General features: G+C 42.4%; 1 protein-coding gene across 20 annotated transcripts in view; it reads left to right on the forward strand.

The window, feature by feature from the left end:
* Nucleotides 1-25,244, forward strand: part of AMBRA1 (autophagy and beclin 1 regulator 1) — a 203,982-nt gene that overhangs the window by 77,273 nt on the left and 101,465 nt on the right. For 9 of the 20 annotated variants that reach the window (XM_055281705.2, XM_055281711.2, XM_055281708.2 and 6 more), the window contains 2 exons: nt 3,069-3,155; nt 7,493-7,669. The exons of 3 other annotated variants lie outside the window; for them this stretch is intronic. In XM_055281705.2, coding sequence (XP_055137680.1) covers nt 3,069-3,155; nt 7,493-7,669 — 264 coding nt within the window. The remainder of the gene's footprint in view (nt 1-3,068; nt 3,156-7,492; nt 7,670-25,244) is intronic. 8 more of the 20 variants (XM_055281712.2, XM_055281707.2, XM_063640852.1 and 5 more) reach the window with 2 other exon arrangements.

Raw genomic sequence — 25,244 nt, forward strand, 5'->3', positions numbered from 1 at the left:
CATGGTGAAACCCCATCTCTACTAAAAGTACAAAAATTAGCCGGGTGTGGTGGCTCATGCCTGTAATCCCAGCTACTCAGGAGGCTGAGGCAGGAGAATCGCTTGAACCCGGGAGGCAGAGGTTGCAGTGAGCCAAGATTGCGCCACTGCACTCCAGCCTGGGTGACAGAGCGAGACTGCATCTCAAAAAATAAAAAATAAAAATGGAGTCATTAAAACTGAAGTTACCTAATGCAAGCCCTTCAGATCAGGAATCTCCTTTATAGCATTCCTAATAAATCATCTCATCTCACTCAGTACTGTCATTGCTTTAGCAGAGTGGGGGTAATATTTGCCTTTGTTACCATAATCAGTTTCTAGGCAGAAGTACTTAAGAAGGATGTATTTTTGTTTGTTTGTTTTGAGATAGAGTCTCACTCTATCACCCAGGCTGGAGTGCAGTAGTGCGATCTCAGCTCACTGCAACCTCTGCCTCCCAGGTTCAAGTGATTCTCGTGCCTCAGCCTCCCAAATAGCTGGGATTACAGGCACGCACCACCAAGCCTGGCTGCTTTTTTGTATTTTAGTAGAGATGGAGTGTCACCATGTTGCCCAGGCTGGTCTTGAACTCCTGAGCTCAGGCAGTTCACCCACCTGGCCTCCCAAAGTGTTGGGATTACAGGCGTGAGCCACCGCGCCCAGCCAAGGAGGATGTTTTTTGGTCACTGTGGAGGATGCTGCTTGCCAAAGGGCCTCAGCTTACTAAACGACCACTTGGAGGATAACACGACAGGACTTGGTGACATTCAGGACTAACTCCAGAGCACTTTAGGGTGGAACAAGCTTCTAGGTATTCTAGGATAGTCAGCTGCTCCCAGACCTTGCTTCCATTCTTCAACTCACACCCAGTTCCTGAAGAACTGGTTTGTTAATGATAAATAAGTACTATATAAGATGGCATAAATGATCTGAATACTCTTCTCAAAATTTTGCTTTTCCTTTTTTTCCAGATTCTGTATCTCTCACTACCCCTACCTATCCCACACATTTTGTATTTTAAAGACTCAAAGACATGCCGTTATTTTATGTGTTCCTATGAAATCATGAAAAAATCCTGCCAATGGGCAGGCACAGTGACTTATGGCTGTAATCCCAGGACTTTGGGAGGCCGAGGCAGGAGGATCACTTGAGGCTAGGAGTTTGAGACCAGCCTGGGCAACATAGCCAGACTCTGTCTCTATCAAAAAAAAAAAAAAATCCTGCCAATTAAACTGTGTCACACAATTGTAAAATACACCCCAACCTCAGACACATTAAAAGGTGAAAAGTGTGTCTTAGAATTGATGAAACAGCATTTCTGCCACATTTGAACCATAGTGATGTTACTGAAGATTTAGTCTTTCAACCAGAGAGATGTATTTTATTGCTTTCCTCTCTTCCTCCTTGGTTACATTGTGTTCCCTCTATTCAATGGTAGGATTGTTACAAGTGTCTAAGTGTGGGGCTATAGGCCTTGTCTAGAGAGAAGACATTACTTGACAGTTGATCGTCCTGGGCAGGAAAGGTTGCAAGCCAGATTGTTAGGGCCTTTGCTATGTCTCTTCCCCAGGCTGTTAGGGGAAGTACTGCAGTGGGCCAGTTGCTGGAATAAAGTGACCGCACATGACTATACCTAAAGCCAGCTGGTTTTAGTAACAGTGAATTGAATTAAATCAATTGGAAAAGATTGGTAGCTGCTGTCCTTATCCTGCAGGTCTGCTTTAAAGAAGAGTCTGGCAGGGAGCCGGGGACCTGTTCCTAGGAAAGGCAGGCAAGATGCTGCTGGAGAGGAACAGTATGCATTCCTCTCTGAGACCATTTCCTTTGAAACGTGTTCTGGGGCAGGAGCTTGACTGGCTGCCAAGGCACATATGAGTTGGGAAGCACCATGTCACACATGGCAAACCAGGGAGCCCCTGGGCCATGTTTATCATATGTGTTCTAACTGGCCCTTGTTGTTAAAAAAAAAAAAAAAAAAAGTTGTAGCTAAAATTTAACAACCAGGAGATTTTATGCAAAAGTCCAGATTTCTGGCTTTCCTTAAAAACTAGGAAAAGCCAGCAATACTAAGCCTGTATTCTAGCTTGGTAACAATTGGCTGGAGCTAAACGATGGGCCACAGACCTTCCTGTTTGTCAGTCTCCATTGATCATAGTGAATACATATGCTCTTGCTTCCTGCCTGGACCGTGGAAGGTCCTGCAGTACAAAATAGAGGTTTGAGGCATTTTGGAGTTAAGACAGGCCTTCCTTGGAGTTCTGTTACTATCTCTTAATAGTCATGTGCCACAGAGTGATATACTTTAACTTCTGGGCCCAGTGTTCTCATGTATGTAGTCATACCTACCTTTCTAGGTTGTGGTGAGGTTTAAACAAATACATATGAAGTGCTCAGTGTATTACCTATTACCTGGCATCAAAAAAAGTGTTCAATAAAATGTATGTATCACATATGATCAGTTGAATTTGTTATTGGGCTAGATTATATAAGTAAAAGTTGTCAGTTGAAAGTCTGTGGAGTACTCATATATATATTTATATTTTTAATGGATATATTATAGTTATATATCTGAGGAGTACTCATTCTCACAAAAAAAAAAAAAGAGCGTAGGCAGAGCAGAATGGATAGACAGCAAGTAGATGTGGATGATGATGGCATGGAGGAACCAAACACCAAGATAAATGTTAGCACCATGTGATAATCTCTGTGTGTGCCTAATTTTTCCCTCCTGTGTTGATCCGAACCTTCTATTTGTCTACTGGAGGTACTGCAAATAGAAAGAAGATCATGTCTCTGAAGCACTTGTTCATTTCTCATTGAAGAGCAGTATTCAGCAGAATGCAGTGGTCATGTCCAGTGTGGGAGTTCTGCAGCTCTTCATTTATTTGTGTCTCTACCTACTTAGCTTGTAGAAGGGTGCGATCCCAGATAACAGGCGTTAGCTGGCTGCAAAAGGGGGAAGTTATATATCTCTCCCCCATTTTTCCTTATGAATGACCTCTGAGTTGGTAATTGACAGGGATTATTGCCATTTTTTTAATCTCTGCTAGGAGGCTGCTGGAATCTTCCCTCATTTCATTATCCCGTTATGATGGAGCAGGATCCAGAGAGCACCCAATTTACCCAGACCCAGCGAGGTAAGGCCAAAGTGAGAAATGGCACTAGGTGGGGGGGAGGGGCGGCCCTTGGGGTTGCCACGCTGTTGGAAGCTCCATTCTGTGCCTCTCTGGTCCTGGTGCTCTTTTATTCTTCAGTTACGGTTTTGAGACAGGTGGTTCAGGTGATGGGGAAGTATTGCAGGTAAGTGAACAGTGCCTCTGGCGGCAGAGGTTTAAGACCAAGCTCTTGTCCTTTGGGACTCATTTCTGCAGGTGTGGTACTAGAGGAGGAACCTGGAGAGGCCACAGGTAGTCATAGGATATTCTTTTTCTCTTGGCCAGAGAGGCTGTTGTCATTCAGATGGACAGCCAACAGGGGAACAAAATTTTTTTAATTTATAGGGAAATTATGTATAGATTAAACAAAAAACTCAATTTGCTGTCATTTGAGAGGGAATTTAGAATATCAAAAGGCAGAAGTCAAGCTCCTTCAGGTATTGACATTTTTGGAGACTGCCCAAAGGAAGAGACGACTGAAGAAGGAGTAAATGGATAAAACAAGTTGGCATTTTATTAAAGTGCTTGCCTTACACTTATTAGAAGACATTTGAGGCTGGGCATGGTGGCTCACGCCTGTAATCCCATCACTTTGGGAGGCCAAGGTGGGCAAATCACTTGAGGTCAGGAGTTCAAGACCAGCCTGGCCAACGTGGCAAAACCCCGTCTCTACTAAAAATACAAAAAATTAGCTGGGCATGTTGGCAGATGCCTGTAATCCCAGCTACTCGGGAGGCTGAGGCAGGAGAATCACTTGAACTAGGGAGACAGAGGTTGCAGTGAGCAGAGATTGCACCACTGCACTCCAGCCTGGGTGACAGAGCAAGACTCTGTCTCAAAAAAAAAAAAAATAAGAAGACATTTGAAAAGTTCTGAAGAGATAAAAAACAAAACAGAAGTTATTTCAGTGAGTTCAAGGCCTGCCCTTCACTGATGGTGATAACTAAGGACCAAGGGTGGGATATTAATGGATAACATTCATCTGCAGAGAGCAGCCCCTTGGGGTTGTCACAGCCAAATTTACGGATTCTGTTCGTGATCTAAAAAGGCACATTATTTAAGCAATACTAGAGCACATTATGAGGCTTTGCCAAAAGAAAAGGGTAATTTACAGTTGTGGGGTTGGCAGGTTAGCACTGTAGGTTAGGTAAAGCAAAATGAACTTTGCTCTAGATTAGGACTTTTAGGTCTGCCTGGAAAAACCTTTAGACCAAGTTGATTCCAGGAATATTAAGTGCTTTTGTTGTTGCCACAGTTATGTCATGACACTGAGCATTCTTTCTGAGATACTGGTGCAAAGATTCTTCATTATCCTCTTAGTTCTTTTTCCACACCCTAGAAATGACAAACCTAAGGATCAGGGAACATAAGGATTGATGACTTTAAAACAGGCAGGCACCATAGATGATGAGTGAAACAAGGAAGTTTATGTGAGTCTCTAATGATGTTTGAGGATTATACACCCTGAATATAAGCGAAAGGAATTTTTCAAATGAATCAATTACTTTGAAGCACTGAGATAGAGAAGTTCTTCCAATAAAGACAGCAATGGGCATCTCATCCCCAGAACTTTTAACCTGGCAGTGTTCTACAAGGATACTTAAAGACCATGATTTGTCCTCCTTTTATATAATAAAGGAAAGTGTCATATAATCACGGAAAGTGTCATACTTTGTGGTGTTGGTATTTTCACATTTTTCCTTTGAATACAAAGTAGGTTTTTTTGGAAAAGGAAGTATTTTTCCTGAAGAAAACTTAAGGATTGATTTAAACATTTAAAATGTTCGCTTGGAAGACTAGGGTCGTTTGGTGATTTTCCAGCTCTTTGTTAGGAGGGGGATGGTTACTACCTCATTACTGGTTGTTTAGTTGCTTTTTCCTCTTAGGCTTCACCCTATACACTATGTATAGGTCAGAGCCTTAGTGAGACACCTCAGCATTCAGATCCTTAGCTTCCCTCTGCATATCTAAAAGGACAAGGCTAGGATATACTTGTATTTAATAATTGTGGCAGGAATACTTTTTAAACCATTAATCTACAGTTTCATAGCTTGGGGAATTCCTGTGTCCCTACATAAAAAGGCAGTCTTTTTATTGTCATTAGCATCAACATTATGTCTACCTCTATCACCAGTAATATTATGTTTTTTCCATTACTCAGGGTAGGCTATAAAGTAAGTGTACTTATCACTTTTCAGAATCGGTTCCAAATAAAAGGGTCTTCTTTCTCCTCTTGAGATTTTTCTCCTTTTATATTCTTTTCTAGTCTGATTGACTTGAGAATTTAACCAATGACGCTTGATTTCTGCTAGAAGAGTTCTGTATATTGGGCAGGTATAAGAACAGTGCACGAACATCGACTTCTGTTGGTTGAAAATTTAGGATTCTGTGGTTCATCCTTGCAAAATGCATGGGAACAGGGGCCCAAACAGATAACGAAAGTTCCTCCAGTTGAGGCTTTTAGGAACTAGGTCTTGTACTCTGATTCTCTTGGCCAAGGCATCTGTGCCTCCCATGCCTACTTATCCAAAGATATTATAATATTAACTCATTGGTGTTCACTGCAGCATATTATTCTGTAAAACAGACTTTTGAGTTTAAAAGATCGTTAGCTGGTCTGCTTGGGAATTCCATTTGCTGGTTGGCCAGAAGGATACCACCTTTGATGACAGGCATTTCAGAGGCAGCCTGTGTTCTCTAGCAGTTGACTGCAGTTGACTGTGGCCTGGGTTGGTAGACTCACTGAGGACCTCTTTGTAAGATAGTCTCCAATATTTCTTGTGCCATTTGGATATAACTATTCCCATTTCCGTTCTTAATCAATTTTTTCTGATTTCGATTAAAAAACCAAAGATCTATGCCCTTTTCCTTTTACATTCAAACATTATGGAAGTATATAAAATACAAAAGTCCCAGGAATCCTCATTAGAATTGCTGTGTCCCCTTATAGTTTTTTCCCCTAGTAACAGCAACATATTTTTGTATATGTATTAGTGTATACAGACCATTCTTCAATTTTTCTCCCACTTAAGATTTTATTTTAGAGGACTTTCCTTGTGAGTATATAGGAATAGTTTATTCTCTTTAATTGCTACATGGTGTTTCTTTGTATGGATATATTAATAATTTATTTAATTTGTTGCTGGGCATTTGGGTTGCTTCCCAGTTTTTCACTAATGCTGACAATGTTGCAAATGAACTTTCTTATATATATATCTTTGTAACCTTGTGTATTTCTGTAGGGTTTCTAGTGGAATTATTGAGTCAAAGTGTGCCTGGGGCAGGTTTTTAGTCTTGAAATTTTTTAGTAATCCATTTAATATTATCATAGAAAACATTTTTCTGTTATTGTTCCTCTCACGTTTTCAGTCCATAGCATCAAATTATATAACAGTGTTGTGAGAGATGGAGGAAAACTTGAGAAGGCAATGTGGAGAATTGTATGTGACACTAGAAGTTTTCATGGAGTAGCAAGATATTGAAGAATGTAGGTCTGGACTAATTATTTACAGGAATAGCCATCATAAGGGAGAAGAAAGATGAACAACTCTCACCTTCCATATTGCCCAGTGCCCACGCAGCCTTTGCTGCTCTGATTGTAAGAAATAGAAAAAAAATCTCTTTTAATTTTTTCTGTTAGATTTTCTGTTCTCCCAAGTATATTTTACTGTCAGTCTCAGTTCTGAATTTTTTTCCCCATGTTACAAATATCTATGATTAACTCTTAAGGGAGAGAAAAAGAGGTTCCAAGAGATCATTCTAAGGAGGTAGGACAAATCTGGAGCTGTGTATACTTGTTGGAGAAGACAGAAGTCCTGGTGAAGATACCTGTGGATACCTTCTTTAATCATCTGAGGCTTACCATCTCCTGACGTCTTTTCTCATCTATAAAACAAGACGGTAGATGATTGCTCAGGTCCCTTTCATGTCTTCCATTTTGCGTATGGATGGTGATCAAGGAAAAGCTATGAATGAGCACAGCTCTGTGTAAAGAGCACCCTGAGGAGCTAAAAGTGTACCTTCAGAAGCTAGAAGGAAAGGTCCAGTGTTTCTCTTGGGAAGGGGCAGCTTTTCCTCAGAAGATGTCTGGTTAAGCCGCCTGTTTGCCTTATCTCAGAACAGAAACACTGGTGATGTAGTCTGATAAGTATATTCTGCAGTGCAAACCTCTTGGTGAGTTGAGTTAAATGCCCTTTAATTTTCAAGTCTCCAGAGTTCACCTCAGCAGGGAGACGCCATGGGAGAGCTGGATTAACTGCCTTTCGTAGTATTCCCCACATTAGTGCTAGTTTGTGTTTGTCCATCTCTGTCTCTCTCAGATTATCTCCTGCTGCATACTACGCCCAGAGGATGATCCAGTATCTCTCACGGAGAGACAGTATTCGCCAGCGCTCCATGCGCTATCAACAGAACCGTCTCCGTTCCACCTCCTCCTCTTCCTCAGACAACCAGGGTCCATCAGTAGAGGGAACCGACTTGGAATTTGAGGACTTTGAGTAAGTACATACTCAGCTTGCTTTCTTCCCTCTCCTCTCAAGCTTGGAGTGCTTCCAAGTTGGCCACTGTTGGAGCTACAAAGGTGGATGTTCTTGCTCCCAACTCCTCAGTTATTATTTATGAGTAACAGGATGGGGTGAGGGACAGAGGGTTAAGATGCCCAGAGCACTCCCACCTCTGGCAGTTGCTTTGCTGATTCACTGGTGCGTGAGAGACCGTCCATTGGGCCCCAGGCCAGATTGTGAGAGGATGGTGGCTGCTGCTCCTCGGGCAACATTTTTATTTCCCTTTTGCATGTACAGTGACCATGGAAAGCTTCTCATGGACTGTCTTTACCACATCAGGGAGGCTGGAGGGTTGGTGTTTTTTCTCCTAAGCAGAGTAGCTGTGGAGATGTTGTCTTCATTCTGAAATACTTGGATTTCCCTAAGAGGCGGATTTTCTGTCTTAGTGCCCAGATCAAACTGACTCTTTAAGATCCTACTCTATTGCCTAAACTTTTTCGGTTTCCCTACTCCTACCCCCCATTCAGGAACCTTAAAAAGTTGTCTGTCAAATTAATGTGGTGGGTTGAGAAATGATTTCTTGCTTCTTTGGGCTTTTTTGAGTGGTCAGCGGGGAGAGCTGTGGGAGGATGCGCTAAAGGAGCAGGGTCAGCCCCAGGCTCTAGAATTTAAGCTAGCCAACCTTTTTTTTTTTTTTTTTTTTTTTTTTGAGACGGAGTCTTGCTCTGTTGCCCAGGCTGCAGTGCAGTGGCACAATCTCGGCTCACTGCAAGCTCCGCCTCCCAGGTTCATGCCATTCTCTTGCCTCAGCCTCCCGAGTAGGTGAGACTATAGGCGCCCGCCACCATGCCCAGCTAATTTTTTTTTTTTTGTATTTTTAGTAGAGATGGGGTTTCACTGTGTTAGCCAGGATGGTCTCCATCTCCTGACCTTGTGATCGGCCTGCCTTGGCCTCCCAAAGTGCTGGGATTATAGGTGTGAGCAACCACGCCCAGCCTAAGCTAGCCAATCTTATTGCTGGGTTTTGCATTCTCTCGCCTGCTGCTTCTGACCTTTCTAGCCATTCATTGTGTTTCTTTCTATTCTGAAACTGAGCTTTTATGGCCTGTATCAAATTGAACATTTGGCTCGTTTTGATTCCTTATATTTTGGTGTTGTCAAAACATAAAAGCAAGAGAGAGAGAAGGGCGGTTAAGCATTATTTCTTCCTCCTTTTTCACTGGCATTTGTGAAAGAGGATGGCCTGTCAGTCATTTCCTCCCCGCCTTCCATCTTGACATAGCAGGATCAGGTCTGGGGCCTTAAGAGTTCTCATCTCCCCCTCAGCTTTCTTCCTTAACTGAATGGCTAGTTCACCACAAGTCATCTTGCAACAAAGCTTTTTAGTGTGTTTAAGAAATCTCTTTGCCAGAAAGGACTAGGAAAGTGAGAACAACCTTTGTACCAATTTACCTTCCTGATGCTGTCGTTAAACACACTAGCGTTTGTGCTCTTAGAAGCAAAAGGAAAACTAAGTGGGAGGTTTATTTGTGTGAGAAAGATGTAAATGTGAAAGAAATGCAGGGATGGCCTGAAGTAGCAGTGGTGTGGCAAATGGAGCAGAGGTCATGGTTCTCTCTTGTCAGCTGCAGGAGAAGAGCAGAGCTACCTTCTGACTGTCAGCTTGTCCCTTCTCCCTTCTGTCCACTCTAGGGTGAGGTGGATGCATATATCAGCAGTGAAGGAAATGGAGTGTCTGTTCCCTTAGCCAGACAGATACTTATAGTGAAATATGTTCTCCTGTAGATACGGTTTTTCCAGCACCAGGGTCTATTCAGGGAAGCAGTTGAAACATACATGCCAAGGCTGCTGGCACTTAGTGCTGCTGAAAAGCCTGGGTGACTTTCTCTCACTAATGCTGTGGAGCCCTGGGAGTCAGGGTTGTGGATTGCCTAGCCCTCTTTCTATGCACGCCTGGGAGGCTGTGTTATCTCTTTGCAGTGGTGAAATGTGGGGCTCATGCCTTCAAGCTGTATCTTGCCTCGTGACTTGTCCTTCACAAGGGAGTTCTGGGTTAGTTTAAAATGTTCTGTTCTTGTCTTACCTTCCCTTTCTTCTGCTACCACCTCCTCTCTCTCTCCCCTTCCTTCCCCCTCGATTTTCCTGTGTCAGACTGCCTCCTCCTTATGCTCCCCCCGGGCCCACCTGTGCGCTCTCCCCCACCCCCTCCCCTGGCTTTAGCATGACCTGAATTTACATTTCCTTCTTCACCTTTCATGCACTGACTTACTGTTTTTTCTTAGGGGGTCTTATATTGCTCCCTGGTTAGTAACAATGGACTAATTTCTCTGATACTCCTTGGAAAGTCCCTCCTGGGGTGTTTGCCTTTCTTTTTGGGCTGATGTAGACCAGAATCTTGTTTTTAATAGCTGTGGATTAGTCACCTCAACATTAGTAGTCCAGGTCTTCTAGTAAAGGATGTTGCTGACTGGTTGAAACTGACTGTTTATTCTTTCTCTGTCTCCTTCCCTGCCCACCTCCCTCTACAGTAAACTGAATGCTGCTTGTGGTTGCTCCTGTCCTCTGAGTGTCTATGTGCTCTGTGAGGAGGGAGAATAACAAAGAAGGAATGTATCAGCACATTTTAATTTTTCTGCCCCAATCTTTTGCCTTAGCTTTGGTAACTACAAGGAAAGTCAGAGGCATGTGCAGTCACGATTTATAGTTTTTTCAGGTACAGAGAGACACATAAGGTAGATATGGCGAGTAATCCTCCTAACAATTAGGTTACCATTAAGACAGTTGTTCCTTTGTTTGGTGTCCTCACCTTCTCAGCACTTCATGCTCTTGCCTTTGCTACCTACTTTGATGACCTCTGCCTCTGTTTGCTAAGTCATAGATCATTTAGCCATTTTGGGGCTTGTCACATACAGGTGTATAGTGTTCTCAGAAAACCAAGGGAGCCATTACTCAGAGCCCATCTTTTGTGGTTCTCTTCTATTTGACCAAATCAGATATGTCTAAGGTTAGAGGACAGGAGCAAGCATATTTAGTATCTGAGTTTTATTGTCCTGCTGATTTAAAAACCTTTGAAAATGATGTACAACCATTTTTGAGCCTTTCCAAGAGCTTGCTGTGGAGCAAGACCATTGAGATTTATCTCTTGGGAGGGTGGCTTTGGAGGTTGGTCAGCATCAGGTTAAATTTTCTGTTCTTTTGTGATCTGGATGAATGACCATCTTCCCGGGCAGGCTTCCTCTCCTGCCATTCATCTCTGTCTACAGCAAGGATTGAGACTGCAGGGTCCTTGTGTTTATCAGACTGCACAAACAGGACATCCAGAAACTTGCTGTCAGCAGGTCTCTCCTGAAGCCCTCAGTAGCTGTCTTTGCATAAAGATGTTCATAAGCAGGGTGAAGGTGTGGCTGCCCATGACATTGCTGTCTGTCTGCTTTCAAGCCCAGACCACCTACTAGAATGGAGATGGCAAATAAGCATAAGGCAGACTTCCATTTTCATGTTTGCCATCCCTTTGGAAAGAGGGAGGGGGCTTTTATAAAGCCCAGGTTAAGTGCTATGGCCCGTAGTTGCTAAGGCCTACGAAAGAGGTGGTGTGTGTGCTTTATGACAATTATTCCAGCTATGCTTGCCCCCTTACTAATTTTATCTGTTAATCTAAATGTAGTTGTAATTCCAGAATCCTCCCTAGCCCATATTCCTGCCCTTCCTGCCTCATTTTATAGCTGCTTTGCTTTCTGAGACAAAGGGATACTGTAGCAAAGGCTTTGCTAATGACAGTCAGACTAGAGAAGCTTCAAATTAGATCAGTCACAAATATCTGCGTTGTATATACTAGCCACTGGATAATTACATTCAGCTTCTTTAAAACTGTTGCTAGAGCCGGGTGTGGCAGCTCACACCTGTAATCTCAGCACTTTGGGAGGCTGAAGCAGGATTGCTTGAGCCCAGGAGTTCAAGACCAGCCTGGGCAACGTAGTGAGATCCCCGTATGTATTAAACAAACAAAAGACTGTTGCTGGCACAGAAGTCTCTCATTCACAATTTTGACACACGGGCTGTACTTTGGATTTCTGCCTGGAAAAAACATCTCAATGAGAATTCTAGTCTTTTAGCCTTAAGATGAATTCTCTTTAGGTCTATTAATTTATTTTCTTAACTATTCTAATTAATTTGCTTATATTTGGGTCTTCTTTTCCCAGAAGTCCACATTGTGACAAATATAGGCACATTTTGTTTTATTGTGCTTGGCTTTTTTTGCGCTTTGCAGGTATTGTGTTTTTCACAAATTGAAGGTTTGTGGCAACCCGACATTGAGCAGTTGGCACCATTTTTCCAACAGCATGTGCTCATTTTGTGTCTCTCTGTCACACTGGTAATTCTTGCAGTATTTCAGATGTTTTCATTATTATTAGATCTGTTATGGTGACCTGTGATCAGTGATCTATTGTAATTGTTTTGGAGCACTGTGAACCACAATCATATAAGACAACAAGCTTAATTGTAAATGTTGTATATATTTTGACTGCTCCACTGACTGGCAATTCTCCCATCTCTCTTCCTCTCCTTGGGCCTTCCTATTCCCTGATACACAGCAATATTGAAATTAGGCCATTTAATATCCCTACAGTGACCTCTGTATGTTCAAGAAAAAGGAAGTGTTGCACATCTCTCACTTTATGTCAAAAGCTACAAATGGTTAGTGAGCAAGACATGTTGAAAGTTGAGATAGGCCAAAGGCTAGTCCTTTTGTGCTATAAACAGCCAACTTGTGAACACAAAGCAAAAATTCTTTTTTTTTTTTTTTTTTTTTGAGATGGAGTCTCGCTCTGTTGCCCAGGCTGGAGTGCAGTGGCGCAGTCTCAGCTCACTGCAAGCTCTGCCTCCCAGGTTCACGCCATTCTCCTGCCTCAGCCTCCGAAGTAGCTGGGACTACAGGCGCCTGCCACCACACCCAGCTAATTTTTTTGTATTTTAGGTAGAGATGGGGTTTCACCGTGTTAGCCAGGATGGTCTCGAACTCCTGACCTCGTGATCTGCCCACCTCGGCCTCCCAAAGTGCTGGGATTACAGTCGTGAGCCACCGCGCCCGGCCAAATTCTTAAGGAAATTAAAAGGTCTACTCCAGCAAAACAATCTTAACTGCTGATATGGAGAAAGTTTTAGTGGTCTGGATAGAAAATCAAACTAGCCACAACATTCCCTTAGCCAAACCCTAATCGAGAGCAAGTCCCTAAATCTTTTCACTTCTCTGACAACTGAGAGAGGTAAGAAGCTGCAGAAGAAAAGCTGGAAGCTAGTGGAGGTTGGTTCATGAAGTTTAAGGAAAGAAGCTGTTTCCATTAACATAAAAGCACAAGGAGAAACAGCAAGTGCTGATGGAGAAGCTGCAGCAAGTTATCCAGATCTAGCTGAGATCATTGACGAAGGTGTCTACATTAAACAACAGATTTTCCAAGTAGATGAAACAGCCTTTCATTGGAAGAAGGTGCTATCTAGGATTTTCATAGCTGGAGAGAAGTGAATGCTTGGCTTCAAAGGACAGGCTGATGCTCTTGTTAGGGGCTAATGCTGCTGGTGACTTTAAGTTGAAGCCAGTAATCATTTACCAGTTCCAAAATCCTAAGGCCCTGAAGAATGATGCAAGTCTGCTCTGCCTGTGCTCTGTAAATGGAACAAAGTCTAGATGACAGCACATCTGTTTACAGCATGGTTTACTGAATATTTGAAGCCTGTGGTTGAGACCTACTGCTCAGAAATAAAGATTCTTTAAAAAATCTAACTGTCGTGTTGATGCACACCTGTGGTCCCAGCTACTCAGAAGGCTGAGGTGGGAAGATTGCTCAAGCCCTGGAGGTCAAGGCTACAATGAGCTGTGATCATGCCTCTGCACTCCAGCTGGGGCAACAGAGCAAGAAGACCCTCTCTCAAAATAAATAAAAATAAACAAATATAATGTAATTGGTCACTGACAATGCACCTGGTCACTAAGACCTCTGATGGAGGTGTACAAGGAGATTAATGTTATTCTCATACCTAGTAACACAACATCCATTCTGCAGTCCATGGGTTCAGAATTAATTTCAATTTTCAAGTCTTATTCTTTAAGAAATAAGGCCGGCCAGGTGTGGTGGCTCACACCTGTAATCCCAGCACTTTGGGAGGCCAAGGCAGATAGATCACCCGAGGTCAGGAGTTCAAGACCAGCCTGACCAACATGGCGAAACCCCATCTCTACTAAAAATACAAAAATTAGCCAGGCCTGGTGGCACTCACCTGTAGTCCCAGCTACTCAGGAGGCTGAGGCAGAAGAATCGCTTGAACCTGGGAGGCGGAGATTGCAGTGAGCCAGGGTCATGTCACTGCACTCAAGCCTGCGTGACAGAGCGAGATTCCATCTCAAAAAAAGAAAAAAGAAAAAGAAATAAGACCATAGTGCTATTGATAGTGATTCCACTTATGAATCTGGGCAAAGTAAATTGAAACCTTCTGGAAAGGATTTGTGATTCTAGTTGCCATTAAGAGTTTTGGCAATTCATGGGAGGAGGTAGAAATATCAACATGATACAGAAGTTTGGAAAAAGTTGATTCCAACTTTCATGGATGACTTTCAGAGATTCAAGACTGTAGTGAAGGAAGTAACCGCAGATGTGGTAGAAATAGCAAGATAATGAGAATTATAAGTGGAGCCTGGAGATGTGACTGAATTATTGCAATCTCATGATAAAACTTGGCCTGGTGCCTCATGCCTGTAATCCCAGCACTTTGGGAGGCTGAGGCGGGCAGATCATTTGAGGTCAGGAGTTTGAGACCAGCCTGGCCAACATGGTGAAACGCTGTCTCTACTAAAAACTAGTCGGGTGTGGTGGCAGACGCCTGTAATCCCAGCTACTCGGGAGGCAGAGGCAGAAGAATCACTTGAACCTGGGAGGCGGAGGTTGCAGTGAGCCAATATCGTGCCACTGCACTCCAGCCTGGGTGATTGAGTGAGACTCTGTCTCAAAAAAAAAAAAAAAAAAAAAAAATTGAATGAGGCCAGGTGTGGTGGCTCACACCTGTAGTCCCAGAAATTTAGGAGGCTGAGGTGGGAGGATTGCTTGAGTCCAAGATTTCAAGACCAGCGTGGGCAACATGGTGAAACCCTGTCTCTACCAAAAAAAAAAAAAAATACAAAAATTAGCTGGGCATGGTGGTGCGTGCCTATATTGCCAGCTACTGAGGCTGAGGTAGGAGAACTACTTGAGCCTGGGAGGTTGAGGCTGCAGTGAGCTGAGATCGCGCCACTGCCTGGGTGGCAGAGCAAGACCTTATCTTAAAAAAAAAAAAAAAGCCGGGCGCGGTGGCTCACGCCTGTAATCCCAGCACTTTGGGAGGCTGAGGTGGAGGGGATCACCTGAGGTCTGGAGTTCGAGACCAGCGTGACCAACATGGAGAAACTCCGTCTCTACTAAACATACAAAATTAGCCAGGAGTGGTGGCGCATGCCTGTAATCCCAGCTACTCGGGAGGCTGAGGCAGGAGAGTCCCTTGAAATCGGGAGGCGGAGGTTGCAGTGATATGAGATCGTGCCATTGCACTCCAGCCTGGGCTAGGCAACGAGCGAAACTCCGTCTCAAAAAAAAAAAAAAAAAAAAAAGAAGACCACCAAAAGACAAAATCTTGAATGGATGAGGAGTTATTTCTCATAGATGAGCAAAGAAGGTGGTTTCTTTTAAAAATTTTTATTTTCAGCATAAACACCTTGAGGAAGTAGTTTTTTAAAGATGGAATCTATTTGTGATGAAACTGCTATAAACATTGTTAAAATGTCAACAAAGGATTTAGAATATTCCATAAACTTAGTTGATAAAGGGTTTGAAAAAGTTAGCTCCAGTTTTGAAAGCAGTTGTGCTGTGGTTAAAACACTATCAAACAGCATCACATGCTGCAGAGAAATCTTCTATGAAAGGAAGAGTCAATCGATGCAGCAAAACTTCATTGTTGTCTTATTTTCAGAAATTGCCACAGCCACTCCAGCCTTCAGCAACCACCACTCTGATCAGTCAGCAGTCATCAACATTGAGGCAGAAGCCTCCACCATCAAAAATACTACAACTCACTGAAGGCTCAGATGATCATTAGCATTTTTTTTAGCAATAAAATATTTTTAATTAAGGTATGTGCATTGTTTTTTAAGACATAATGCTGTTACATACCCAGTAGTATATAGTATAGTGTAAACATAGCTTTTATATGCACTAGGAAACCAAAAATTCATGTGGCTTGCTTTATTGCAGTATTTGCTTGAAATTATGATGGTCTGGAACCACACCTGCAATATCTTCAAGGTATGCCTGCGTGCAAAAATGTCTACTTATATGACAGTAATTTCCAGGAGCGAGAGATGGGTTCTGGTTCCTTAGTTTGGAATGATATATTCTGGAAATACCATATGCATATGTACACAAGAGTTTCATGCAACAAGAGATTCTCCTTTTATGGTCCCCTTGCTAAATAATATGGCAAATAAGTCATTAAAAGGTCTTCTTGGTGTATGATGTGGCTGAGGAAAATTCTGAAGGCTGTTACTCAGCTCTGCCATCTGATTGGGTGTGGCTTAGGGGAAGTTGCTTGCCTTTCGTTCACAACTCTTTTTTTTTTTTTTTGAGACAGGGTTTCCGCTCTGTTGCCCAGGCTGGAGAGCAGTGGTGTGATCACGGTTCACTGCAGCCTTGAACACTTGGGCTCAAGGGATCCTCCTGCCTCAGCCTCCTGAGTAGCTGAGACTATGGGCATGGACCGCCATGCCCAGCTAATTTTTTTTTTGTGGGGGTAGAGACAGAGTCTTACTGTGTATGCTGATCTCGAGCTCCTGAGCTCAAGCAATCCTCCTGCCTTCGTTTTCCAAAGTGCTGGGATTACGGGCATGAGCCACCACATCTGGCCCACAATTTAATATTCTTCATCTGCCCCTTTGATATAACTTAAAAAGTCTAGTTGAATCATGGCAAAGAAGATATGTTAGAAACTAGAGAATACCATTCTTACCAGGTGATAGACCTGATGACTCATGTATTTCAAGTTCTCCTGACTAGAATTCTAGCCACCTGTCCTTGATAGTACTTGTTCCTGCTCTCTTCTGAGCCGGCAATTTCTAGGACTTCTGTAGGAATCAGTGACTACTCTCTAATAACAAATATATAACTTGTACCCAAGGAAGAGGAGGTAACTTTTGGCAAGTAAAATCGTCAGAGAGGGATAGGGTATTACCTACTTCATTTTGAAATGGAGTTCCCTTCGTCTTATGAGCCACAGACTCTTTAATATTAGGAGTGCAAGAGAAACGCTGAGGAAACACACTGTAAAGTTACTCTCTTTCTAGGTTGGAACCTGCTTAAAGCAGTTAGGAATCAGCCAGCCATCTACATTTATTGAGTGGTGGTATTATACAAAATTAGTTCTTAATGTGGAACGAGACAAAAACTTCTCCACCTATAGTCCCAGCTACTCAAGAGGCTGAGGCAGGAGAATTGCTTGAACCCGGGAGGTGGAGCTTGCAGTGAGCCGAGATCGCGCCACTGCACTCCAGCCTGGGCGACAGAGCAGGACTCCCTCTCAAAAAAAAAAAAATAGAAAAGAAAAGAAAATGATCTGGAGAGAGACAAAAACCTCTCTTATTTTCCAGATAATTTTTGTAGTGGTCGAATGTCTTTACAAAATGGCTTGGAAAAGAGCTCTAAGTCTTAAAATAGGGTCTTTTTTTTTTTTTTTTTTTTTTTGAGAGAGTCTCGCTCTGTCTCCCAGGCTGGAGTGCAGTGGCGCAATCTCGGCTCACTGCAAGCTCCGCCTCCCGGGTTCACGCCATTCTCCTGCCTCAGCCTCTCCGAGTAGCTGGGACTACAGACGCCCGCCACCACGCCCGGCTAATTTTTTGTATTTTTCAGTAGAGACGGGGTTTCACCTGGTCTTGATCTCCTGACCTCGTGATCCGCCCGCCTCGGCCTCCCAAAGTGCTGGGATTACAAGCGTGAGCTACCGCGCCCGGCCGGGTCTTTCTTTAGGTATACTTAGGAGAAAGGCAAGTACAGTAATTGCTCTTTGGAAACTGTAACTTAAGCGAAACTACTATAATGAAACCAATTTTACCATAGGCTAATTGATATGAACAAGAGTTAAGCTCCTGTGACATATTTCTGGCTACGAAAACGTCACCAAGCATCTAAAACACCCAAAACACTTCTTATATTAAACATTGAAATAAATGTGAGCTGTATGTACATCTAAGAAAGATTAATAAAAATATAATTATTTGATTTTTGGTGCATCAGTGAGTGACAGCGGTCAATGTGGGGTGAGGTAAATCAAGGAATAGATGTTTGCAAAGTGAAAATTGTGAGGAACACACCCATGGTTTTAACTACTATGTAGTTAAAACATAAACAGGAACAAATATGGTGAGCGCCCTGAGACTTAGTATTGCATCATTACTGTTGTGCATCTGTGTGATTATTGTATGCTTTACATATTTTTACATCATTTTGTATTCATTTATTTATTTTCCAACCTGCTTATTCCCATTCTGGCTCACAGGTGGCTGGAGCCTATCCTGGCAGCTCAGGATGCACTGGGAGAACCTGCCCTGGACGGGATGCCATTCCGTCACAGGGTGCACTCACGCACACACCCACACTCACTCCAACTCAGGTAGTCTAGGCATGCCAGTTCATCTAATGTGCACATCTTTGGGATGTGAGAGGAAGCCAGAATGCCCAGAGAAAACCCACACAGACATGGGGAAGTGTGCAAACTCAGACAGTGGCCATGGCCAGGAATTGATTTTTTTTCCCTCATCAGCATTATACAAAACAACATTGAATGAAACAACATTATTTGAGTACCAACTGTAAATGCATGGTCATAGAAACATGATACAGCGTGGAATATTTGGAGAGTTGTTTTGTTGATAGGTGTGGCTAGACTGTAAAGTTAAAGATGTGTGGCAGATGAGCTCCTAGAATGGAGCTAGATCTTTGTCTTGCATGCCTTGCAAAAGAGGTGAACTTTATCCCATAGGCAGGAGGGAGTCATTGAAGCGTTTTAAGTTATGGAATAGCATCAAGTTTTACATAAGTATCTAAAAAGATAGACTGTAATAAGTTACCACTAAAATACTAGGAGAGCATTGTATAAAGGGAGAGAGTATTTGGGGAGAGGTGAGAAAGCTTCATGGACTTGAGCTGGGTATTGAAGACTGCATAGAACTGTGAGAGAGGAATTGATATGGATGATGGGTATAGGCGAGGAGATTCTAGATAAAGGGAGTAGCTTAAGCAAAGGCATAGAGACAGGAGATTTACAGGGCTTATTCAGGGACCCTGAATAGATCTGTGGCTAGAGCTATGGAGTGTTTGTGATATGAGAGAGATATCAGAAAGCCCTGAACTCTGGATGGCCTGGAATGCCTGGCTGAGAAGTTTGGACTTTGTCTCGGGCCAGCCGTCATCCAATATGTATTTTAGGCAGCTAAGTCTGATAGCACTGGTTAAGGTGACCTAAAGTGACAAGTGTACTGATGCAGAAGAACCAGTTAGAAAGCAGTGGGCATAGTACAGGTGAGGCTGTCTGAGGGTTGCATTGTAAGTATTGATTGTCTGAGGGCTTGATGTTTTCTAAGCGTGGAGCCTGTTTGTGAATGTTTTAGGGGAATGAGCTTCCTGAAAGCACAGCCATCTTACTTTTCTTGTCTAAAAAAAAAAATGCTATCCAAGTCCTTTTTTACTCTTACTGGATCCAGTTCTGAACTAAATTTATAAATTAGCAATCACTGCTTCTTAGAACAGCAGTGTTGGCATTGAGATCACTTGTCAATGCCTGCTGGCCCCACAGCCTGACAGCTATTGTCCAGGGAGTAGTCCTGGGTTCTAGTCTTGGCTGAGGCTGTGATTTATTATCTGATCTTGAACAGGCCCCTTTCCCATCCTAGGCCTCAGTATCTGATGTGTAAAATGAGATGAGATAACCTCGGATTCTTGTAGCTTTAAGCTTCTTGGATCTTTGTTGGAGTTAACTGTCTTAGAAAAATTTCCCTGTCAGCCGGGGGCGGTGGCTCACGCCTGTAATCCCAGTACTTTGGAGGCCGAGGCAGATGGATCACGAGGTCAGGAGTTTAACACTAGCCTGGCCAAGATGGTGAAACCTTGTCTGTCTAAAAATATAAAAATTAGCTGGGCGTGGTGGCAGGCGCCTGTAAACCCAGCTACTCAGGAGGCTGAGGCAGAGAATTGCTTGAACCCAGGAGGCGGAGGTTGCAGTGAACTAGATTGCACCACTACACTCCAGCCTGGGTGACAGAGTGAGACTCCGTCTCCCAAAAAAAAAAAAAGAAAAAGAAAAAAAAGAAAAATTTCCCCTGTGGTAGGCAGAGGTACAATAATGAAAAGTCTCAGAAAAGTAAGGGGCCTTCCTGAGGATTAAGAATAGGCTATATGGTGCCTGTCAAGCCTCACTGTATTTGTAAAATACATACTTTACCTGAATTCTAGCTCTTACTGAGGACTTTGATTTATTGCTTAAAAATGTGTAATATTGCTTAGCAACTTTAGAATTAATACTTTAGGATTCTAGAATTAGAATTACTGGGCAAGTAAAATACATATGAATATTTGTTAAGAGGAATGCAGAAGAAGAGAAAGAAAATGGAACATGTCTGGATTGTGCTTGGGCTTAGAATGGGAAAATACAGCAGGAAAGAATTACGCAGTGGGGGTTTGGGGGAGGAAGACATAACCCTTAGATTTATATGCTTATTTTTTAACATAAAATGCACAATAGGAATGTGGATTTGCATAATGTAGGCAGATGAAATTAAAAGGTAACATAAGGGAGGAGAGGAATTTGTAAATGGTAATTATCTCTTGTATTACCATTCCTTGGAGAAAAATGAAGGCTCTGTAGTTCCAGGAGACCTATGCTATTAGCTATTCCCTATGAATGATATCAGCTGGGGCTGTGCCTTCCTTCCAGAAATCAAAGCCCTTGCATTTGTGCATAGTCATTGAAAGTAGAGACTGGGGCCTCAGTTTTTAACCAACAGCACTCCAGTAAGGAAAGGAGTTGACCAAGATCCCTGTGCTCTCCAGGGACAGGAATACCAACTAGGCCTTCTGTTGTCTGGAGATTGAGTAGAAACAGAGCAGCACAGGGAAACAAAAGTTTTTTTAATAGTCTAATTGTCAGCAAAGTCATCTGTATACTGTCAAGAGGACAGTGGCCTTTTGAGCTTTTTGCTGCAAGAGCTTCATTTATAAAGGCCCAAGTCAGAGCCATTTGTCACTGAGGAGCAGTGACAACCTGACTGTCTGGTCAGGACTCAGACAGCAGTCTGTAGGTGCATTTTTTATTCCTTCAAATTACAGCCTCTCTCCGAGGCAATTAATCCCAGACATTTAGCAAAAGAGCTGCTGCTGTGTTTCTCCCTTGTTCTGGAAATACATCTTCTTGTATTCTGCACTTATTTTGGATACTTGATTGTTTGAAGGGTGTTTTTTTCTGGTAAAATCTTTGATAAGAAAGTATTTTTCCCCCTACTCCTTCCCGCATACCCCTCTGAGAGTTAATCAGAGATGCACAGAGTTCAACAACTGGGAAGGCCATTAATAACCCAGCCAGCTTCTATCCTGCTGGCTCAAAGTCAGCTTCTGGCTGTTGGAATTGATGAGGGTTTCTCTGGTGTTTCCCTGAAAAGTATTCCTCCTGTGTTGGAGGAGCAATACCAACATATTTGTGTACTCTGTTCTTCACACTTTTAAGTCACTACCCTTGGAAAGGGTGTTGGCTATGTTGTTAGAGCCCAGTATTTAGCACCCTTCACTGTTCCTAAACTGTCTGGGTCTGCCTTTCTCTCACTTTTCATCTGGCAAGTATCTTCCAATTCACTCATATTCAGTCTCTGCCTGCCTGACCAAATTTGTCTCCTTCTATCTCATAGAGCCTTGGCTTGATGTCGACCTCGTATCAGCACGGAAGTGAGTGGCAGATTTCTGTGTAGTTTTCTAAATATATCATTATTTTAAGTACTTTTAATTCCTGTGCTCTTCTGTTGGAACTTACCCCTCTCCCTTCAGTTCTTCCACTAAATATCCCATGCATTGAAATTTCTTTTCCCACCTCAACCCATTATCTCTGAATCTTCCCCTCTTTCTGGACTATAGGATCTAGAGAGTCATCAGTTACTGTTTCTGCCTTCAGTTATTTGGAGCTGTGCCGTTGGTCCAGGATTTCTGTGTATCAATACTAAAACTGATGGCCTTTTCCCCTCTTCTTGTCGAACTTGTCCTTTTGTAGGATATTTTGACCTTTGCCACCTTACCCATTCCGGTATTCAAGGTTTTACCTGCTCAGTAAATGTTTGAGCTGGTTTGGTTATAGGCTATTTTATCCTAGGGGTCTGTGCGTTCTTTTCTCCCATAGGCAGCATCTCATATTGTTTATTATGTTTCACATTTTCCTGGTCATGCTGGGTCCTCTCCTGTCATTTCTCCTTCAGAGTTCTCAACACTTGGAATTTGAAATATTCCCTGCCTTGTATTGAGATGACGTTTAGCTCCTATTTCTCCATTCTTAGCCAAGATGTTAAATAAACTGAGGACCAGCATGAGCACCTCCCCTTACTTAACATGTTGCCTCTTCTATAGTGCCTCGTGTAACCTTCAGTCTGAGACTGCGTGTATTTGAGTCAGCTGATCTCATTCTTGTTTTCCTCTATATATCCTCCAGTAATCTCTAAACACGATAAAGCCATTCTCTCTGACCATATTTTGCACCCTCTCTTCCATCAGTTTTTTAAAAAGTTGGTAAAATACACATAACATAAAATTTATCATCTTAATCCCTTCCCTTTATTTTTTTATTTTATTTTATTTATTTATTTATTTTTGAGACAGAGTCTTGCTCTGTCGCCCAGGCTGGAATGCAGTGGTGCACTCTCGGCTCACTGCAACCTCCGCCTCCTGGTTCAAGCGATTCTTGTATCTTAACCTCCCAAGTAGCTGAGATTACAGGCACTCACCATCACGTCTGGCTAATTTTTGTATTTTTAGTAGAGATGAGGTTCCACCGTGTTGACCAGGCTGGTCTTGAACTTCTAACTTCAAGTGATCCGCCCGCCTCAGCCTCCCAAAGTGCTGGTATTACAGGCATGAGGGACCACACCCAGCCCCCTTCCCTTTTTTTAAAAAATGAAGGGATAAACCGAATCAGAAAGAAATTATTTTTAGGTTTTAATAGCAACAAAAAGATGCTTGTGACCTAGTTGTACGGGCCCACATTTTCCCCAGCCCTGGAGTTTGCCCCTTTTTCTCTGTTGTCTTGTGTTCTTTCACCAAGCTGTGTGTTACCTTTGGGCACTGGCAACTGCTCAGTACTGTCCAGCGCACTGGCTTCTCCTTCCCTGCTCTTCAGCCCTTCTAACGAGAGATAGATTCGTGTTTGTTGTCCAGAAGGAGGTGAATCTTCGGATCTTGCAGGAGCAAATTGTCAGCTCTGTAATGTGATTCTGGGAAGGCCAGCTCTCTCTCATGTGTGCGGAATAATTGGATTTGCCCCATGATGCTTCTTTTCTAGCTTTATTTTCTATTTTTTATTTTATTTTATCTTATTTTATTTTTTATATTTTATTTGAGACGGAGTTTTACTCTTGTCGCCCAGGCTGTAGTGCAAAGGTGCAATCTCAGCTCACTGCAACCTCCACCTCCCGGGTTCAAGCGATTCTCCTGCCTCAGCCTCCGAACAGCTGAGATTACAGGCATGCAACACCATGCCTGGCTAATTTTTTTTTTTTTTTTTTTTTTTTTTTTTAGTAGAGACAGGGTTTCACCATGTTGGCCAGGCTGGTCTCGAACTCCTGACCCTAGGTGATCCTCCTGCCTCAGCCTCCCAGAGTGTTGGGATTACAGGTGTGAGCCACTGTGCCCGGCCTGTTTTCTATCTTTTTGTTAAAGAGATGAGAGTCTCTTGTTGCCCAGGCTGACCTTGAACTCCTGGACTCAAGCAATCCTCCCCCCTCAGCCTCCCAGGTAACTGAGATTACAGATGCACACCACTGTGCCCAGCTAGTTTTTTATCTTTCTGAGGCTTAGAGGCCTCCACCCTTTCCCCTGCTTAGGATCCTTTTTAACTTCAAAATATTTTCTGACTCCTCTTATGATAATTAGTTGTACTTTGTTCAGTACTAATTGATAAGTGAAATATACAGTAATGAAAAGCTATCATGAATTCAATTGTACTTTTAAATGAATTAGTAATTTATCACAACAGTAGTATATTTGAAAAATAATAGTATGCTTAATTTGGAAACGGTCTTATTTGTTTGATATTCAGCTACTCCTCTGTGTACATGTATAATTTGTGGGCTCCCCAGTAACTGCAGTCTGCTGGTCAGGAACTCCTGATTCCATTATTCTCTTTAACCCATCTTTTACATTCCATATAGTCTTATCTCTTTCTCCTTGACCCTCCTTTCATCTGCAGAGTTTCAGGTCAAAGGAATAAGATCTGTTAAGGAACACAGTGTACGCTTTCTCTTTTGGGAAAATAAAAACCAAATACTTTCAATGGATCAGCTTCCAATATCCCTGGTATTGATTTGTCATTTAATGCCCATAGCCAATTCTACCAAGATATAAAAACCATCATAGGCTTTTGTTTCTGGCTTGTGAAGTTCCCAGTGGTCCACTTAAAAGCCAAGTGTTGCCTTAACTTCAGTTTCAGGGCCAGTTTGAAGATTATCTCATTGATTTGAAGATAATCCAAAGGGAGAATTCAGAAAATATCCCAAATCAAGCTCTCAAAGGTTCATTTATTTTGTGGAGTTGGTTAAGCCGCTAATTAACTGCTGTGTCCAGCCAGTGCCCTTTGGCTTATTATCCCTTTGATGTACTGGAAACGAAAACATGTGAAGCTCCTTTCCTCTTCTCTTGTAGGAAGCAGTGAAGTGTAGTGGAAAGATCTAGGGCTTCAAAGTCCAATCTTCCTTGAATCCTGCCTTAACCACTTACTAGTTATGTGACCTTGGTATTTACCTGTCTGGTCTTTCGTCCACTTCTCTGTAAAATAGTAATAATACTTCGTGGCCTAGCTAGAAGGAGTAAATGGGATAACATATCAATAACCTTTGTATTAGAACCTAGCAGATACTTAATAAATGGCAGTTATTACTATTGCACGGACTGTTAACAGTCCACAGAGAAAACACCCAGACTTTGTATTCAAATGACATAACATAGGATTACATTTTCTAGTATTCTTCACCATTGACAGTCTGTAAAAGAAGGTACTGTCTTTTTCTTGTGTGTTTTTTTTTCTTTTACCTATCACTGATTGTTCCACATGGAAGACCTAAACAGATTTCATTTGAAGATAACCATTTGTCAAACGAAATTGGTGGGGGAGTTCTTCTTCCTTTAAGACCTCCTTCTACAGCAGGCGTCTGGATAACAAGTAAAATAATAAATAATGTAAGACAACCCCCCAAGACACATTTTTCTTGCATCTTTCAATATAGAAAAAGTTTATATATATCCATTCCAAATCCTAA

This window comes from Symphalangus syndactylus, chromosome 6 (assembly GCF_028878055.3).
Source record: "Symphalangus syndactylus isolate Jambi chromosome 6, NHGRI_mSymSyn1-v2.1_pri, whole genome shotgun sequence".
Taxonomy (NCBI): Eukaryota; Metazoa; Chordata; class Mammalia; order Primates; family Hylobatidae; genus Symphalangus; species Symphalangus syndactylus.